This window comes from Mesoplodon mirus (genome assembly GCF_964341445.2).
Source record: "Mesoplodon mirus genome assembly, chromosome: 15".
NCBI classification, from domain to species: Eukaryota; Metazoa; Chordata; class Mammalia; order Artiodactyla; family Ziphiidae; genus Mesoplodon; species Mesoplodon mirus.
This window is the reverse complement of record NC_138991.1, coordinates 37,630,861-37,651,364: the sequence shown is the minus strand read 5'-3', so window position 1 is coordinate 37,651,364 and position 20,504 is coordinate 37,630,861. Positions and strand designations below refer to the sequence as shown.

General features: G+C 52.6%; 1 protein-coding gene across 1 annotated transcript in view; it reads left to right on the top strand.

Moving 5' to 3' along the window:
* The first annotated feature begins 2,591 nt into the window (after positions 1-2,591).
* CASTOR2 (cytosolic arginine sensor for mTORC1 subunit 2) overlaps positions 2,592-20,504 on the top strand; it is a 59,550-nt gene continuing 41,637 nt past the window's right edge. Inside the window, exon 1 of the mRNA XM_082600382.1 lies at positions 2,592-2,831. Coding sequence (XP_082456508.1) covers positions 2,719-2,831 — 113 coding nt within the window. The 5' untranslated portion in view covers positions 2,592-2,718. The remainder of the gene's footprint in view (positions 2,832-20,504) is intronic.

Sequence of the window (20,504 nt, the reverse complement as noted above, 5' to 3'; positions counted from 1 at the left end):
CAGCTGGAACAGCTGGAACGCTTGGGCCTCTCTTTCCATGTTAACTTTCACTTGGGCTTCTTTACAGCATAGTGGCCTCAGAGGAGCATCCAAGTGGGCAAGTCTCAATGCACAGGACTTACCAAGTACATGTGCTACCAAGGTAAGACTTCACTGGCCAAAGAAATTCACATGGCCAAACCCAAAGTCAGTGTGGGATGGCTTCCCAGGAGGCGTGATTCACTGGCAGCCATTGCTGTAAAAATACACCACAGGAAGGAACACCAGGTGGGCCTCTGCTCATTTTAGTGTTGGGTGGAGGAGAAACCAAAGAGGGAAAACCAGAAGAACCAGGATAGGACCAGAAGAGTACAATGCTAAGGAATCAAGAGAGGAGTGAATTCCATGAGAACATGCCACGCCAGTACTTGCATAACCTTGAGAGTGAATGTCTCACCCTAGCCCCAGCCTGAAACCATCCTCTGCATTTGGCAACCTAGAGGTCAGTTTCCTCAACATCCCAACATTCATTTCAGGTGTCAGTGTCACAGAAATCTTAAGCACCAAATATAGCTCAGTGAAAGCAATTCTATAAATCCAACCAACATGGTCTAAATTTGCAAACTTTACAATAGTCTGGCTTGATTAACTAGAAAGCCCAATGTTTTCAAATGTTTTTGACCGAGATGCACAAAAAGAAATACCTTTGCATAAAGATCCAGTGCATGCACACACAGAGACGCACACACATGCCTGCGTGCCCACACGTTCATGTGTGGCCAAAACGAAAGTTTCCTGGAACACAGAAAAGATGATAGTAACCTACCCATACTATGTGCAAAGCTCTGTGTCATTTTCTATTCAATATAATTTATTTTTTAATGCTAGTCATGCCCTGCTAAATTGATTTCACCACCCACTCATGGGTCATGGCTTGCAGATTAAAAACTAGACTTAGGCCATTGAAAGCAGAAGTCAGAAAACTGACCAAATCCTGCCTTTAGCCTTGTTTATTTGGTTTCACCTATTGGTTTTTTGTTTTGGGGGTTTTGTTTTCATAAATTTTATGCCTTCAGGTTGGCCTCCCTTCTGTACCATTTCCACCTGTCTGATACCCAACTGCTTCACACATCTTCACACTTGCCTGGCCCCTGAATGCATTTCTTTTGGGGCCTTCTAGGCCTCTAGATGCTAGAGGAATAGACGTACGCATTTATGCATTCCATGAATACTGAATGCATGTCTCTCACCTGCCAACCACATTTCAGGCACTGGGAATACAGCAGAGAACAGACAAAAACCACTGCCTTCATGGAGCTGAGATGCTAGAAGAGGGAGACAGACGAGCAAAACAAAAAAGAATATTCTTTATTAGATGGTGATAAATTCTTTAGTGAAAGTAAACCGGGAAGGGGGTCAACACGCTTTAAGAGCCACCAGATTGCGGGCTTCAAGCCCCTTTGTGGAAATGAGGTAGCCTGATGTGTCCCTACCTCACAGAGGTGGGCTGAGAGAGGAATGTGAGAGGGCATGACCAGAATCTTCCTCCAAGAGAGTTCCCAGACGGGCCCAGCAGGTAAACCTGACCCATCACGTCCCCAAATTACTCTGCCAATGAGCAGAGCACCAGTAACTTTAACCTAGAAAATTCCAAAATTCCAGTCAGCCATTAAGGGGGAGCCGTTGCGGGACGTAGTCACGGGCACACCGGCCCCGGGGTGGGAAGCCCTTCGGGTGTATTTCGGACTTTTCCCTAATTTGCAGTCCCCATCACCCTCTCTCCCGCCGGATAAACGGCCACCTCATTAACTCTGCACACATGACCCTCTCGACCGGACTCCTGGTGACTGCGCCTGCCTTATCTCTTGCCTCTCCTCCCTCACATTTTCCGCTCCAACAAAGCCAAACACAGCACCGTGGGGGCTTTCACGCTTCTGTGCCTTTGGACACGCTGTTCCTTCTGCCTGGAAGACTGCTGGCCTCCAACCCCGCGCGCCCCCTCCCCCTCCTCAGCGAGGTCCCGTTCATCCCTCAGAACCCAGCCTGGATGTCCTCTCCTCCAGGAAACCCCCCGAGGCCCCATCTCTGTCCCCCGCACCCCTCTCTGTTTTGCTTCTCTGCACTGTAATTACCGGTTTCTCCAAATCTCTCCCCTCCCAGACTCAGGTCACCTCCAGCGCGCGAGTTCTGTGGGCGACTCGCTTTGCGCCCAAAAGCGCCTAGTCCCGAGCTCTGAGGGACAGAGCTTGCACTCAGGCTCAGGCTGGCTCGAAAGGCCCCCGTTTCTGCCCTTCGACTCCCCGTGGGCCCGTGGGGGCCCGCGCTCCAGCATTTTCCCCCAGCGCTTCGGGCGGGCCCCTAGGGCGGCCGCCCAGCCCCTGACATCAGCGGCCGCCGGCGCCCGGGCCGCGCGACTACAAGTCCCGGCACGCCCTGCGGCGGCCGCGCATGCCCAGCGGGCCGGCGTTTGAGTGGCAAGTTGTTTGTTACAGCGAACACCAGCTGCTCTCCGCGCCGGGCGCCGCGCGCTGCTGCTCCGCCAGCGCTGCCGCCCTCGCCCGCCGCCCGCGGCCCCTCGCGGCTTGGCGGGCCTCCCCTTTGTCCGCCCCGGCCCGCCCGGCGCCGAGCTCCCGGTCACCGCGCCGGCTGCCCGCGGCGCTTGGTGCCGGCTGGGCGTGCAGGGGGCGGGGGCCGCGGCTCGCCCCCCGCGGATGAGCTGCCGCGGAGCGCGGGCGGACGATGGAACTCCACATACTGGAGCACCGGCTGCAAGTTGCCAGCGTCGCCAAGGAGAGTATCCCGCTCTTCACCTACGGCCTGATCAAACTTGCCTTCTTGTCCTCCAAGACCAGGTGAGCGCGCGGGGACGCGGCGCCGGCCGGGGAGAGACAAAGAGGCGCACCCGGGCGGCTGTCCTCGCCGCCGCGGCTCGGAAAACAACTTCGAGCCCCGGGGAGCGCCCCCGCCCCGCCCCCGCCGCATCGCTCGTCTTGTGTTTGACAAAGCCACCCAAAATGCCCTCCAACGAGGTCCTTCCCCCCCGACCCTCCCTACAAGATGCACCCCTGCCGCTGTCTCCCCCACCCTAGCCCCCTCCCATCCTCTCCCTGAGATCCAGAGGGCCGGGGAGGCAGCTGTGACGAATCCGCTAATGAATGAATGAACGAACGAATGAATGAATGAAAAACAGGTGTGGAGACGCGGCAGTGTAAGAAACAAACTAACGCCCCCCCATCCCCCAATCCCTCCGTTGGGCCGGCCCCCGTCGCCTGGGCGGGGGAAGGGATTCTGCTGAGCGCGGCTACCCAGAGCAGAAAATCATAAAATCATTAGTGGGTGTTTATCTCAAGGTGCCTACGAGGATTGCGGCCGGCGCGGGCGGCTGGGGGAGGGCAGAGGAGGGGGCTGCGGGTGAGGGTCGCTGTGGTTCTTTCTCCTCTGGGTCCGGGAAGGTTGGGGGGGGCGGCGGGGGGGGCGGTTGCCGAACCGTGGAAGGGGGAGGAGCAGGCGTGTTTATGGCTCTGCCTTGAGGCTGGGCTTGGATGCTGCAGGAGGAAAAATAGTTGAAGGCCTTGGGAGGTTGAAAAAAAAAAAAAAAACCAAGTTGGATTTTTCCCACTGCCGGTCAGGGTCTGACTTTTGTGAGCCCCGGTGGGTGCTTGGATTAGGGTGGTGTTTTTTTAAGGAGCCCTAGCCCAGTGGAGTGGGAGTGCAAGCTAGCCGCTGTAACTTAAATCCCTTGTTTGTCCACCATTGTGACTGTTGAAAGGGATGAAGTTATTGCTGGCTGGGTTTTCCGGGCGTTGAGGCAGAGGTAATTCTCCTTCTCTGCAAAATGAATGAATAAATTACAGGTCAAGGTTAATGCTAAAATGCAGGGCCCCTAGGCTACCCCCCCTTGGGTGCTGAGTTCAGGGGAGCTCCCGGGATGTGGGGAAATAATTCAGTCCGAGCCTCTTATCTGCCTGTTAAAGTTCTTCCCTGGAAATCTCACTTCGATGTGTGTGTGTGAGCGGGCAGCTCAGTCCCGCCATTGTTTGCGAGATGGAATGAGAGCCAGTGGCATCTTGTTTACTTTCTTCTCTGGCTGCTTGCTGGGGTATGGAGGGTTGGAATCCTCACCTTCTCTGGGCCCTGGCTCCTTTGATTGCAAAGGTAATTATTAAACAGGTCATTTGAAAACAAAAGCCAACAGCTCCGATTCTGAACCTCCCCCTCCTCCTTGCCCCCGACCCCAGCCCCATCTGGTTGTTGACACCCACCCATTCTGCATCTACCTGCCCTCTGCTCCCCACCCCCTAGCCTGTCTGGAGATTCCAAGGCTGGAGTTAAGAGAAAATGGCCTTGTTTTTCCAACCCTTGGCCGTCAGCCCCAGGCAGCCCCCTGGCTGATTTCTCGGCTACCATTCAAACCACCGGGATGATGACTCAGGCTGCTGCTGTGCGGGGCCTGGGTGCTGGGAGGAGGGGGCATTTGGGGGCTTCTTAGAAAGGCAGCAAAGGGCCACTCCCTCTGCCCCTTTCCCTTTACGGAGGGATTGGCCCTCTTCCAGCCCCCAGCCCAGGGTCCAGTTTGGAGGACTCATAGATAGACCTGTCCTGGGGGTGAGCCCCTGCTGACCTGTCTGACCACAGAAACCGCACCCCTCAGTGGGTCCCGCTTCTCCCACTCTTGCAAGAGGCAGCTGGTCTGAGGCCCAGGTGACCAGTCCAGTCTCAAGATGACTCAGAGGTCAAAGGTCACCTCCATGTGTGCAGGGTCTGGCCCTAGAAGGTGCTGAGCACATTTGTCAAATGGCCAAAGGCCTGCCTCCCCAGCACTCTGGGCCAGGACACTGGCTTCAGGTTGTGACTAGCCCCCTCATTGCCTGTGTGACCATGGCAAGGTCCCTTCCCTTCTCCGGCTCTGACTTTGCCCATCTATGATGAAGACAGCACCACTTGGCCCCCTAGGTTTCACAGAGCTGTTGTGTGTGTGTAGCATGGAATGATTGTGGAAATTGGCTTTTCTGCAAGTATAAGGGGTAGTGGGGTGTGGATATATTATTTAAGCAATTTTCAATGATCAGTCATCCAGGTAGAACTTTTGGTCCTTTTTTTGATTTTTCCATCAGTACCTGCCCCCAAGTGGTGGCCCATAGCCCTGTCATTTTTGTCACTGTGCCTTGTTTACAAGTTTTCAGTCACTCCCTGTAGGGGTGAATCCTCGGCATGGCATTTGAGACCCTTTGGGATCTGAAGCCAGAATTCTCATCTTTAGTCACTCTCTGGCAAATACTGTGTGACCCACAATTTACTTCCCTTCACACCTCCCTGCTTTAGTTCTCTCCCTCTCTCCCTCTCTCCCTCTCTCCCTCTCTCCCTCTCTCCCTCTCTCCCTCCCTCCCTCCCTGGAACCTCCTCCTCCCACCCCCCAGCAGTAAATTCCTATTCAACCCTCAACATCTAGTGCTATCACCCAAAACTTTCCTGAACCCCTCTTGCCTCCACCCCCAGCAGACTTAGTCACTTCCTCCCTCTCATGTCAACCTGGGTGGAGGCTTGGGGAGGGATGTGGCATCAGTAGATGCCCACTCTGTGTGCGGGTGCAGCTAGGTTCAAGAGATGCTGAGATACCCTGCCTCTTCCTCTTTGAAGCCCAGAACCTGGTGGGAAAGGAAGAAGAGGTGATCACAATACAGCAGGGAAGGGAGTACCTGGGGGTAGCAGCAGGATCTGGGGGACTGCCTGAGGGAGCCTGGGAGGCTTCGTGCAGGAGGTGGCACTGTATCTTAGGGCTTTAAAATAGGATTTAGCCAGATCCTGGTTCAGTATCCTGCATATGCCACGGTACAACTCTGTGAATTAGGTGGAATGAAGGAGTCTGCAATGAAGGAATCTGAGGCTCAAATGTTAAGTGACTCATTCAAGGTCATGCTGTAAGTGGTAGAGCCCAGATTTGAATCAGCATCTTTCTGGCTCAGGCTCAGAGATTTGCTATTACAGGTTCATTGACACCCATATTCAACAGTTATGTCCACCCCTTGTATTTGCAGCGTACTGTTCTAAAGCTTTAGGAGCACGGGATGGAACCTGTAGATCTTTCTGCATCCCTTCCGCCCTGCCTTTGTGGGCCTTATCTTCTGCCAGGAATGCGTGTCCCTCATCACTTCCCATCTAGACTTACTACTTCCTCCCCTTAACCTTTCCTCACTTCTCAACTTTTTTCCGTAACAGTATATCATTTGCTTGTCTTATTCTCCCACCACCTAGATTATAAACCTTACTTTCAGGAAGCTTTTTGTGCATCTTTTTATCTTTTCCTTCTCTCACCACCCCACTTCCAGTACCAGAGATAATAGAGCTACCACTGATTTTACCATCTGTTCCAAAGGGATGAAGACACTGGGTTTGGAGAAGTAAAGTGGCCTGCTCAAGGTCACACAGCTGGGAAGAAACAGGATTGGGATTTGAACCAGGTCCTTTCTCTGCTGTGCTTAGCACACTGCTTTGTAGGCACTTAGTAACTGCCTATCTGATGGATGTCTGACTCGTGCAGAGTGACCCAGATTCCAGCCAGAGTCTTTTCTGAGTGCCTTGGGGGCTGGAAGAGGCTCGGCAGGCTGAATCACACCTGGAGAAACAAGGCCCAGTGCCCCTGCCCCAACTCTCAGGGTAGCATCTGAGTGTGGCTGGAATAGGGGGCAGAAGGCAGGCTGAGTACACTTATTCGAGGCACAAAGTTGGAGGCGGAGACCCTGGCTGAGCAAAATCAAGGCTACCACAGAGCTTCGCCCTGTGATAGCCTGAGGTTCTGTAGCCTGGCTGAGGGCCCGCCACAGCCCACCCCATCATTCCAGTCTCAGCTCACATGGCTCCTGGCTGAGGGCTCGCCACAGCCCACCCCATCATTCCAGTCTCAGCTCACATGGCTCCTAGCCACAAAGATTATTTGCGTGCATACACACACGCTATAGTGTCTCTAGCCTCAGGCCTTTGTCTCTCTGCCTGGAATGTTGCTCTTTGCCCTACCCCCCTTTTTCACCTGCTCCTTCTTTTAAATTCCATTTTAGCCTCACCTCCTCCAGGAAGTCTTCCCTGAGAGCACAGCTGAGCTCAGATCCTTCCTCTGGTATGATGGGCTTAATCTCAAAAAGATGTAATGTGACCAACCATGGAATATCAGCAGGCTCCTTTGGGCTGCAAATAAGCTGGCCCAGACAATAAGAAGTGTGAACTTTACGCGATGAGGTCATGAATCGGGCTGTTTGAGGGTTGGTAACTTAAAGGCTTGATGATGTCATCAAGGGCCTGGTCTTTCTCTTTGGCTCTGTGGAATGGCTGGGGCAGCTCCAGGCATTATGGGCAGTCACAGGACAGGGTGGCGAGGACTCAGGGAAGCAAAAGGGCTGTTGCCTCCCAGGGTCTATGAGAAAACCTTTCTGGGAACACACCCCCTCATACACAGACTCTCATCTCATTGGTCAGAACTAGGCACATGAGCATTCCTCCACCAGTCACAGTTACAGGAAATGAGACTATCACGAACTAATCAGGATCCACCACTGCAGCTGGGGCCGGCTGCCTGGAAGCTTGTGGCCTCTGGGAGGTGGGGCTCCCTGGGGACCCCAATTTACTATCGCAACCCCGGAAGGGAAAACTGGGAATAATTAATAGGTGTACGGTAAAAACAACAATGTCAACAATAATAGCTGACACTTACAAAGCATTTACTACATTCCAGGCACTGTTCCAAGCACCATATATCTGTTCGTTCATTTAATCCTCACAGCAACCCTCTAAAGTTGGAGCTGGATTGTCCCCATTTTTCAGATGAGGAAACTGAGGACCTTGAGTGCCCAAGGACACACAGAAGTGGCAGAGCTGAGATTTGAACCCAGGAAGTGTGGTCGTAGAACCTATCCTGAGACCACTCAGCCAGGTCTAAAATCACACCGGTTTGGACACCCACTCCCCAGGGGCCACTAAGCAGAGGTGTCACTGAGAGTCCATGGCAATGAAGTGGGGGCAGGGGTGGGGGCAAGATCATTATCCTGAAATGCAAGTTCAGGTGACAGGAAGCTGCAGCACCGTCTTTTTTTGCTTGTGAAATGCTTGTATCCAGAAAGTCCATTTGATTGGCAAGAAAAAGCACCAAAGTGACATGTAGTAAGCACGTGCTCACAGAAATCCACACTGCCCACTTGGGCCAGACCCGCAGTCTGCAAGTCTCGGGTAGAGGCGTTTACAGGAGAAAAGCTCAAAGTTGCAAAAAGTCCATTCAGAGTCCACTGTTTTCTTGAGTGCATGGGGCTGAAGCCACTGTTTGATTGCATTAGGGAAAGACAGGCTGGCTGGCAGGGGAGTTAAGACCTGGGACCCGGCACCTGGGGTGGAATCCCAGCACCCCTACATCCTGGCGGTGTGACCTTGGGCAAGATGCTTGACCTCTCTGTGTGCTCAGTTTCTAAAACAGGTATAGTGATCATGTCCACTGCCTAGATTGTTGTGAGGACTTAGAGAGACAAACCATGACAAGCACTTCAGATAGAGCCTGGTCTACTGTCGACTCCAGTAAGTATCAGCTGAGAGAGAAAATGCCCTTTAAGCTGGTCAGTGACAGTCTGTGGAGGCAGAGTTTGAAAAGCCCAGGGTTAGGAGATTTTTCTAAGGCTTCTTATGCGCATACAATCACACTCTGATTTAGCACGTGGAGATTCTGTCACTGCCCTCCAGGTACCTCACCAAGGACGCCAGGCATTTACGGCTCTGAAAGGGGCAGCCAAAATGCTGTAGCATCCCCCAGCTGCAAGCAAGTAAGGCTTCCTAGAAGAGGTGGCACTGTGAGCTGAGTCTGGGTGGAATAGGGAGATGTCAGGAGGTAGAGGTGCTGGGGATGAAAGAAGACAGGCCGGGCAAGGAGCAGGAGGGAGTGGGCACGGATGGAGGAGGTGGGGAGAGCACAGGATGAGCCCCAGAGCCAATTCCCACGCCCGCCTGGGGTATCCATGACCTGTTGCTGCCCCAGAGAAAGGGGCTGGCTCAACCCCAGCTCCCAAGCACCAGGTATGGAAAGCACAGAGTTGTCCTTGGCCTGCCCCACATCCGACTGCTTAGCGAGGTCCGCCCCTCCTCGCCCGAGCCCCCTGCTTCTGCAGGCGTCAGTCCTCCTCATCTCCCCACTGAATTATCCAAACAGCTTTGCCACCAGTCCCGTCTGCCTCCAGGACAGTGCAAATGGTTAGCCCAGCCAGAGCCCTCTGGACAGGAAGAACCACAGGAGCAAAGGCCTGGAGGCTGGAAAGAGAAAGGTGTATGCAGAGTGCAGGCTGGGACTTGTGGCCCGTGTGACCACAGCTTGGGGTTGGTGCAAATTGGTATGTTTTGTTCATGCAGAAACCCTGCGACGTGCACCTGCTATGTGCAGGGCCCAGTGGAAGACACAAAAGGAGCTTTGGTCCAGTGGGAAGAAAAGGTGTGTTCTCTGCCAAAGGTAGAGGGTGAGAGGCCCAAAGACCCAGAAGGAGGGGACAGCTGGTACTGCGGGGGCTGAGTGGAGGCTCTGTGGCCTCACCAGAGGTGGTGCTGGGGTAGATGTCATGGTTCACTCTGAACCTCTGACTGTATCTCTGCCTTGCTCAAGACCGTTCTCAGACTGCGCCCGGATCCTTATCTGGCACTGTGAATATTCTTTGGTCTGACTTCTGTCCTCTCTGGCTTTGCCCCATCTCTCCACCACACATGCCCTAGTTTTAGAGTAACTGTGGTAGTTTTTAAATACCCCAAATTCTTTGACACTGTTCCCTTCAAAAGCTAGACCTCCCTTGCCTTTAAGTGTGGGGTCTGGATTAGTGACCTTCTTCTAATGAGCAGAAGGGAACAGAAGCAGTGCTGCGAGGCTTCTGGGGCTTAGGGCTTAAAACGATAGCTTCTGCCTGGCACTGCCGTGCTCTGTCTCTCTCTCGCTCTGTGGGAAGCCAGCTGCCATGTTGTAAGGACACTCAAGCGTCCCTGTGGAGAGGCCCACAGTGGAGTGGAACTGAGGCCTCCCACCAACAGCCAGCCTGTGAGTGAGTCACCTTGACAACAGATCCTCCTGCCCCGGGCAAGCCTTCCAATGACCGCGGCCCCAGCTAGCACCTGGGCTGCAACCTCATAAGAAACCCTCAGCCAGAAGTGCCCAGCTGTGCCATGCCCACATTCCTAGCCCATAGGAGCTGTGAGAGATACACAAGTTTGTTGTTTCAAGCGACTAGGTTTTCAGGTAATTTGTTATGCAATGGGTAACTGATATGGTGACTCTGTAATTTATCATCCAAATGGGGACACTTCTGAGAATAACAGGGAGCACTAAAAATAAGTACCCTGGACAACAGGGCAAACCAGAATGTGTGATCGCCCTAGCCAGCTTTCATCCAGCCAGATAGCTCTTGAAGCCACCCTGGGGCTGGGTCAGTGGCTTTCTGGGATCACCTGTGCCTCAGGGTATAGGGTGGGAGAGCTAGTCCCCCTCTGTCCTCACGCCAGGTGCATGTCGAGGCCTCCTCAGGACCAGTGCTCCACTGCACTGACTCATCTTCTGTTGCAAAGGACTGAGCTTGCGCTTGCCGGCCAATGTTTTTCTTATAACAGACCTCCGGTCTGAGGAACCAGCCCTGAATAAACCAGCCTAGTCCCACTGGTGCTGGAGCAGTCAGATTCTGGTTGTCCAAGACCCAGTGCTGCACCTTGGCACAAGCAGACAGGCCTACCAGCATCATCCCCAGCTGCCAGTTCCCCCAAATCTTTAGCTACTCAGTTTGTGGTGAGTGTGTTAAATTACACCTTCTAAGGGGAAGCTCACCTCTGGATGCCTTACACTCTTCCTTGCCTTAATTATAATACATTGGACACGCTCTGACCTCTGAGATCTAGGCTTACAAGCTTGGGGTCTTATCTGCCCACCCATGTTCATGGCAGCATCATTCACAATAGCCAAAAGATGGGAGCAACCCAAGTGCCCATAGACAAATGCACGGATAAGCAAAATGTGGTCTGTACATATAACAAAGTATCATCCAGCCTTGAAAAGGAAGGAAAATTGTGACACATGCTATACCATGCATGAGCCTTGAGGACATTATGCTAAGTGAAATAAGCCAGTCACAGAAAGACAAATAGTGTTTGATTCCTCTTACATGAGGTACCTAGAGAAGTTGATTCATAGAGACAGGAGTCGAGTGGTGGTTGCCAGGGGCTGGCGAGGGGGGGTGAGTGGGGACTTGTTATTCAGTGAGTATAGAGTTTCAGTTTTGCAAGATGAAGAGTTCTGGGGATCAGTTACAAAACAATACGATTGCACTTACTACTGAACAGTAAACTTTAAAATGATCAAGATGATAAGTTTGATAGCATGTATGTTTTACGGAAATTTGGGGGACAAAAGAAAAAGGTAGGAGCCTGGCAAGTGTGCAGAACCAAAGGGCAGTGTGGTGGGTGAGTGGATGGCAGTGAGCCACGGCAGCGTGGGCAGCAGAGTCAGACCGAGGGAAAGAGCTGGCACCCAGTGAGACAGCGGCTTAGAGCACGTCATGCATTAACTCATCTAATCCTCACAGTAACCCTTAGCACGTAGGTACAATTACTGGCCCCGTTTTGCAGATGGGGGAACTGAGACACTGACTTTGCTCAAGATCACAAAACCAACAAGTGAAGAGTAGGGTTTTTTTTTTAATAACAGCTTTATTGAGATATAATTCACATACCATACAATTCACCCTCTTCAAGTGTACAGCTCAGTAGCCTCTTGTGTATTCAGAGTTGTGCAGCCATCACCACTGTCTAATTCCAAAACTCGTCCATCGTCACCCCAAAAGAAACCATAAGCAGACATTCCCTAGCCCCTGGCAGCACTAATCTACTTTCTGTCTCTAGGGATTTGCCTGTTCTGGACATTTCTTATCAATGGAATCATACAATATGTGGTTCTTTGTGACTGGCTTCTTTCCCGGAGCATCATGTTTTCAAGGTTCATCTGTGTTGTAGGCTGTGTGTCAATACGTCATTCCTTTTTATGATAAAATAGTATTCCATTGTATTGGATAGACCACATTTTGTTTATTCATCCATTGATGTATATTTGGATTGTTTCCACATTTTTGTTATCATAAAGATCACTGCTGTGAACATCTGTGTACAAGTGTTGGTGTGAATGTGTGTTTTCATCTCGCTTGGGTAGATCCCTAGGGATGGAATTGCTGGGTCACATGGTAACTCTGTGTTTAACATTTTGAGGACGTGCCAAGCTGTTTCCCACAGTGGCTACACGTTTGACATACCTGAGGAGTAGGGATTTGAACCCAGGGCCTCTGGCTGCAGAGTCCATGTTCATAAACCACCACACTAGCTTAATGTGGGTAGGAGCCTGGAGTCCCTTACCGGTTGGGTGACCACAGTCTGGGCTACTGAACCTCTGGGAGACTCGGTGTCTTTGTGGGCAAACAGGATTATGGGGAAGGGATAGCCCAGGTTAAGCACCTGGCCACAGCAGGCTTTGCCCGTGGTCTTCCTGGTACAGCGCTCACTGGAACTTGGTGTCACCTAAGCGGGCGCATCAGTGGAGGCAAGGAAGTGTGACGTGTAGGTTCCTGTAGCTCTTGGGGTCCTTGGAGGGCCTGGGCAGCTGTCAGTGGAGAGGGGGCTCCCCAGCTGACCCAACCTAGGCTGTGGCCACCTGATCTGAGCCTAGGCTGCCGGGAGGTATATAGTTCTGGCAGGAAGGGAGTTGGGGGCAGTCAAGTCAGGCCTCCCTCCTCCTGCACAGGCCTCGGACCCTGGTCAGTACAAGGTGCATATGTTCAAGGTAGGGTTAGTTTTCCCTCCAAGGTGGGCCTCCTGCACACTCCCCTGGACTTTCCTCTCCACCCTCAGGGCCTCTCCACCAGGCCTACCTTCCTTGAGCCCCTCCCCACCCCGCGATTTACTCCCTTTCTTGAGCAGGAAAGACAGTGGGTGGAAATTTGTTCTCAAAGTTCAATCTTTTTCCCTCAGAGTTCAAAAGTCACTGAGACAGTGACTGATAGGATGGATTTAGAACAAACAAAGCTTTTAGCCTCGGCGATCTTTCTTGAGAGCCTACTACGTGTCAGGCTGCAGTAGGGTTTTCCATCCTTTTCCCTCACCAGGCTCCATAGGAAGGAGGGCTCCCAGCCGACGGTGGAGTCAGCAGCTCGTAACTCACCCCAATCCACACAGCAGACACCTAGCAGACTGGGGTTCAGGCCTGTGCTAAGGCCCATTTCTCAGGGGGCGTACACACTTGTAAGAGTCAAGAAAACGTGTTTTTAACCCAACGTCCACCACTTACCAGCTCTGTGACCTTGGACAAGTTGTTGAGAGCCTCAAAGGAGGCTCAGTTTCCCCATCTTTAAAATAGGCACCATGCTATCGAGCTCTTTGGGTTCCACTGAAGATTAAGTGGGAAATTTTACATCAAGGGCTTAGGCATCTGACCCACAGTGAGCTGATCATTCATATGAATTCAACGGATATTTTTTGAGGAGCGCAGTGCCCTGGGCTGGACTGCACCCCTTGGCGAAGGGGTAGCTGTGGCCTCTGTCCGCACGTTGCTGATGGTCTGTTCTGCTTTGGAATTGTTGGAAGGGCTGAGTGGTGGTTGCAGGATGGAATGACTAATTCTGATTTTTATTTGACTAGGGGTGTTTTGGTTTTTTTTTTCATTGAGTGAGCTGTCGGGACTGACAGACTGGCCCATGGGGCCGGGGATGGGGAGGCTAGCAGCAGAAGAGGACAGAATTTGTACTACTGTACAAATTCATAGAAGAGGAGCCTGCAGGCACGTGGACCCAAGAACCTTTGTGGTTAGGCTGGCAGCCCACCGTAAGGGCAGCTTGTCAGAACCGAGAGTGCTGGTGTCCTTTCAAAGGCATGAGCTCTCCGCTCCCGGCAAGGTCCTGGGAGCCCTTCTCAGATGGTGGCGATCGCAAGACCCCTCAGTGCCCACCTGTACTGCCGGCCTCACTTGGGCACCAGCTGTGTTGTTAAAACGCCCCATAAAAAATCAAACCATTAGAAGGTTGCCCTGAGTTAATGCCCCGAGGAGCGCTTGTTCTCAAAAGCCAGGACCCCTGAGTCCTCCTGCAGAATGAAGGTTCTTGCATCACCCCCACCCCTGCCCCGCGCACACACCTCTGTCCCATGAGGGCAGGTGTCCTCCGCAGACTCATCCCTTCACCCACCAAGGGCAGGGACCGGCCAAGGGGGATCCCCATGGGAGCAGTTAGGTGCTTGTGAGGTCTGGAAGCCTGTGCCTCCAGCCTCCGAGGGCTTGTCTGCCACCCCAGGGGGAATCAAGCCCATGGGACAGTGGCTCAGGAAGGCAGAGGCTGCGCCGTGGAGAGGGTTCATTCTTGCTCTCCGGGGTTTCCTTACACTTGGCGTGGATTCTTGGCCCTTGAGGCTTCCTTCATCTCCACTAGTTCCGAAGTGTGTCTCGATACCCATTCTGTGCCACATGCTGGCCCTTTGAGGACTTGGACACCAACCCTGGACTCGTGGACAGCACAGTGGGGAAGACAGCTCTCCAAGATCTTGATTACACTAATCTGGTGAGAGGAAAGTCCTCAAGGCTCGGGGGAGCTCGAGGTACAGGGGAGGAAATACAGTTGAGTCCAGATGGGTCGGGGAGGGCTTCCAGGAGAGGTGGCATTGAGCCAGGCTTGAAGCATTGAGGTAGAGAAGGGGCTTCCAAGAAGGAGGTACAGCATGTGCAAAAGCACAGAGCCCTGGCCAGTGTGGCCCATGGTGAGCTGGAGCAGCATGGGAGCTGGAGGGGATGGCCCTGTTAAGGAGGAGAGGGACGGCTCTGTCCAACCTCCTCGGTCAGGATCTGGTCACTGGTGTAATCCCAGGGCCAAAGAAGGCTCGTGGGAGAGGGGAGGGCAGGGCAGGTAAGGAAGAGGACAACTGGGGGAAAAGGCCCAGAGAAATGGCCCAGTGGAAAAGGAAATGAGAGAGAATGTGGTGTGGGAAATCTAGGCTAGCGAAATGCCACTTCTGGGTGTATACCCGAAAGGATTGGAAGCAAGGTCTCAAATATTTGTACACCCATGTTCACAGCAGCGTTATTCACAACAACAAAAACATGGAAGCAACCCAAGTATCCATTGACTGATGAATTGATAAGCAAAATGTGGTGCATGCTGTTCAGCCTTAAAAAGGAAGGAAATTCTGACACCTGTTACAACATGGATGAACCTTGGGGCCTGAGTGGTATAAGCCAGTCACAAAGGATAACTACTGTACAAATTCATAGAGACAGAAAGTAGAATGGTGACACACAGGGGCTGGTGATGGGGAGAACGGGGAGTTATCGTTTAATAGAGACAGAGTTTCAGTTTTACAAGACGGAAAGAGTTATGGAGATGGATGGTGGTGAAAGTTGCACAACAATGTAAATGTAGTTAATACCACTGAGCTGTATACCTTAAAATCGTTAAGATGGTAAATTTTTTGTGTATTTAATATAATAAAATGCATACTGAACAACAGACAACAAATCCAGGCTAGTGAGAATGAGAAGAAAGTTGAGAGGTGGAGGTGTTGCAGGGTGTTGGGGGGGTGTGGAGAGGATTGTCAGTGAGAGAGCATGAGTCTTGACGGATCTGAGTTTGAACCCTCACTGTGCCACCTGTATTAGTCAGCTTGAGCTGCAATAACAAAACACCACAGCCTGGGTGGCTTAAACAAGAGAAATTTATTTCTCAGTTTTGGAAGTTGGGAATCCAAGATCAGGATGCCAGTAGATTCACTTCCTGGTGAGGGCTCTCTTCTTGGCTTGCAGATGGCTGCCTTCTCCCCGTGCCCTCACATGGTCTTTTCTCGGTGCATGTGCATGGACAGAGAAAGCAAGCGAGATCTCTCTCTTCCTCTCTTAGGGCACTAACCCCATCACGGGGCCCCATCCTCATGACCTCATCCAAACCTAATCACCTCCCAGAGTCCCCACATCCAAATACCATCCCATCGAGGGTTAGGCCTTCAACATATGAATTTGTGGAGGACACAGACATTTAGTCCGTATGCCACATTTGGAGTCATTTCACTTCAGTAAGTCTCAGTTTTCATATCTGGAAAGTGCTGCTGAGCCCCTCGGGTCCTGTTGGAGCCTCATGTGCTCTTGTGCATCCAATGCCTGGCCTCTAGGAGTTGCTCATCAGGCCTTGGCTGTCATGGGCTAGGCTTCCCTGAGCATCTGCCATTCTCCATAACCCCTCGATGTCCGCAGATGGTCTGAGGCTCTGGGAGATGCTCATTTCCCCCCTTGCAGGCTGTGCTTTGGGCCTCTCTGACTGGGTCTGGTGCTGTGGTCTCGAAGCAGGAGGGTGAGCACAGACCAGGTCTCAGGAAGGCTTAGGTGGGCTATTTGTCTTCACGTTGAGGCTGGAGATCTTGGGATACCTTCCCCATTCTTTGTTTACCCACCCCTGAAGGACCCAGGCTTACTGGGGTAGGGGGGGCGGTGACCAAGCAGCTTCTAGCTGGAGAGAATGCAGAGTGCCAGGGTCTGCTTTAAGATGACAGGTCACCTGGCTTCTTAGGTGGGTCAGGGTCAGGCCCCCCCCCAAGTAGAGGGTTGCAGGTGGGCAAGAGAGGCTGTACCCCAGCCTAGGAGAGGCAGGGAGCCCCATCATCCTCTGATTCTCCTCCATTCTCCCGGCATCAGGCTATGTCTGGGCTGTCACCTGGGTCCTGGGCAGGAAGGAGGAGAGGATTGTGACTGCCAGGGTCACAGCAGGGTCACAAGTCAACAGCAGGGCTGGGGTTTGATCCCCGGGATAGTCTGGCCCCGAAAGCCATGCCCCTGGCCATGACACCCTCCTTCCTGCACCCTCTCAGTGCCCCCCGCTGGCACCCCACTCTTACCTGGCTCCCCTGCCTTGGCAGTCCACCTTGGCCCTATCGCCTCCTTGCCTCTGTTTTTTTTTTTTTTTTCCTTCGTTTTTAATTTTTGGATAGATAGCAAATTCACGATTTATTAGAATTCCAAAGTTACACAAAGGTGCCCAGTAAAAGCTTCCTCCCACCCTTGTTCTTCAGCCAACCAATTCCCGCCCCCACGGACAAGGAGATCAGTGGGGATCTCGGTGATATTTCCTGTGTGTGCGTGTGTATATATATATATGTGTGTGCCTGTGTGTGTATATGCAAATACGCATATGTAGTAGTTTCTCTCTCTCTCTCTTTTTTTTTTTTTTTTTTAACATAAATTGGTATTAAACCATGCTCACTATTCCCATTCTGCACTGCGGTATTTATTCTTCAGCCGAAGTTCGTCTTAGTCGTGATTCACATCCTTCATTTTAACTGTTGCACAGTTCCCCAAGGACCAGGTGACCATCATATCTTTAAACTTACTCCGCAGGTGGACCTTTGTTCCCAACCTTTTTTGTCATTATTTACAATTAATGCCATAACGTGTAACTTGGGGCACAGGCCTTATTTTGCATGCGTGAGAATATGCCTACAGGCAAATGCCTAGAAGCAGAACCCAGGGTCAGAGCACGTGTGTTGGAAAAGTCCTCATGTAGTGCCTGCGGAAAGGGGTTCCCGTTGACTTCCCTGTCTGGGTGTCCTGGGCCTGCTCCCCACCACCTCACCACCCAGTGTGTCATCAGATAGCCTGGTAGCTAAAGGACCCCTCTATGTCACCTTCCATTCTGGGGGTGCGTGTTTATGCACATACATGCCAGCCCTGAGGCATTTGCTTTTCTTCTTGTTTGGGGCCCTCTGTCACCGTTCATCTTATTTCCCCCAGCCAGCTCACAGGCCCCCAGTGGGCTGTGGCAGGTCTTGAGCCTTTCACCTCCAGAGCACCCAGCCTCTAGTCGGCCCACCATAGTTAAAGCCCTGATTTTATTTGCTCTCATATCAAGGTATTTGCCCATCTCTGTGGCCAGCTCCCCCACTGTCCCCCTCCATGCGCAGGTGAAGACATCTGTCTGCCAGGCCCTGGGGCCCAGGTAGCCACACCCACATTCAAGCATCCCCAGTGTGCCCAGCCCTTGAAGCTGAGTCCACACCCCCAGGGGCTGCCCCCTCACAGGTCCAGAGCTCTCTCACCTCCACAAATGTTGGAAACTGGCCCAGGTCCCAGCACCCCCAGGCCTTTCCACCTTCCTGCCAGATTTAGCTGATGGGGAGGCTCCAGGCTCTGGAAGCAGCTGGGCCTGAGCAGTGCCCTCCCTGGGGCTTCACAGCTGTCCAAGAGGTAAATTGTGCCAGACCCCATAAAGATACCCTCCCGCCCCAGGGCGGTGGGTAAGCAGCTTCTGGCCTCTGTTGCCCTCAGAGAGCTCTGGAAGAGCCTTCTTGCCGCTGCCAAAGATGCAGCGAGAAGCTCACCCACCTCCTGTGCAGGTGGAGGATGCTAGCATCACAGAGGCCCAGGCCTACCCGCTTACCAGTCACACGTAGCATGTTCTGCCCACTTAACTCACAGCCTTTGGTGGAGTGTTAGCCTTTCCAGTCCTCAGTTTCTTCATCTGAAAAATGGGGTGATAACACTGACTTGGCCAGCTCATCAGAAATTCCTTTTAACATCGTTATGTTCTGATTACTTTAACGCCACTGTCACCCTTACTTTCTCTCCCTCCACGACTTTGGCAAATTGGATGTGGCCCTGGGATATAGGCCACAGCCAAGTGAGAATTTTAATAAAAGTGAAATATTTGGCCCAGAGCCCATGGAAGGCCCTTGGGGCCTGGCCCTTCTCATTGTGGGGCAGGACCACTAGACTGTCATTGAGCTGCTCCAGGCAGCTCAGAGAGGTAATGACAGGTACAAACCCAGCAAAAGAAAACGCCGCATCCCCCAGGAGAGGTTGGGTAGTAAGGAGCTGGCAGTGGGTGCCTGTGTTGATTTTCAGCCCATCCTGACTCTGGGAAGTTGGTGCCACCATCAGCCAGGAGTGCAGGACAACACGACAGCTTGGGCTGGGGCTTCCTTTGCAGGCATGTCTCAGCCATAGCTGGACCCCAAGGCCAGGCGCACTTTGGAAGCAGCAGGGGCTGACGACCCCTGTCCAGTTAGTAAGCATAGCTCTGCTGCTGACTGAGCCTGCCCCAGCCTGGGACCGCTAGGGAGAGTAGACCAACCAGAGGGTTCTTTGCCCCAGGGCAGGTAGGTGCAGGGCTGGAGGCTGGCCACAAAGGGGTCCCTTCCAGCCCTCTCCTGCCCCAGCCTAAGGTCTGGGACAGCACCATTTGGGTGTAAGCGCTGCCCTCCCTGGTGGAGAACGTTAGCACACTGAATAGCTAGTTCTCGGCCACTCTGGGCTGGACCCAGCCTGACATCTTTAGTTCAGCTCTTTTATTTCATGGATTTGGAACTGAGTCCATAAAGGAGAGGACTTGCCAAGGCACGTGGCGGCCACACTGATCCCCCCAGGTGCAGACAGGCCCTGGGGAGCTAGGCTGTGGCTCGGCTCAGCTCACAGCCCCTTCCCTTCAGCTTGGGAACCATTCTGTACCATTTCTCATGGGCTTATGTTCATTTCAGCCCTTTTCCCATCATCTCTGGTCATTTGTCCAGTTGTTTCACAAGTCTCTTCTCAGTAGCCAGCAGTGTCTTTAAGGGTATTGTGGACTGAATGTTTGTGTCCCCCCCAAAACTCATATGCTAAAGCCCTAACCCCTAGTGGGAATGTATTTGGAGATGGGCCTTTAGGAAGTAATTAAAGTTAAAAGAGGTCATAACGGTGGGGCCCTGATCCAATAGGATTAGTGTCCTTAGGAGAAGAGGCACCAGAGAGCTTGCTTGCTTTCTCTCCACATGTGCACAGAAGGAAGGCCAGGCAAGGATGCAGCCTTCATCAAGCCAGGAGGGAGCCCTCTCCAGAAACGCTGCCAGCACTCTGTTCTACTTCCGTCCTCCAGAACTGTGAGAAAATAAACTTCTGTTGTTTAAGGCCCCCAGTGCTTTGTTCTGGCAGCCCTGGCTGTTGTTGCCCTATGTGTCCCCCATGCCACCCTAGCCCTCCTGGACCGCTGAGATGGAGGACCAGTGGAAAGAGCCCCGATGAGACTGTCCCAAAGCCTCAGTGTGCCCATCTTGGTAACGGGAGGGTGAAGAGAGAGGCAGGTAGGTCAGGTACTTGTGGGCACAATAGCAATTTTCCTGCCCTTTTTCCCTGGCTCAAGGTTGAGCTCATTAAAAGAGCTAAGTGTCAGGAATTCCGTGGTGGTCCAGTGGTTAGGACTGTGTGCTATCACCAGGTTCGATCCCTGGTCTGGGAACTAAGGTCCCGCAAGCCATGCAGCGTAACCAAAAAAAAAAAAAAAAACCAAAAACAACCAAAAGAAAAGAGCTAAATGTCAGTGCTAAACATTTTACCCCCTGAGCTAAGTGAACAACCAGGGGGCTTTTCCTGGGGGAAAGTAGTGGTAAACTCGAGACCCCACCTCATGCCAGCAGCTAGTCCTTCACTCTTGAGGACTTCAGTGAGGTTCCGGACATCATGGAGACAGAGATGGAATCCGGACCTGGAA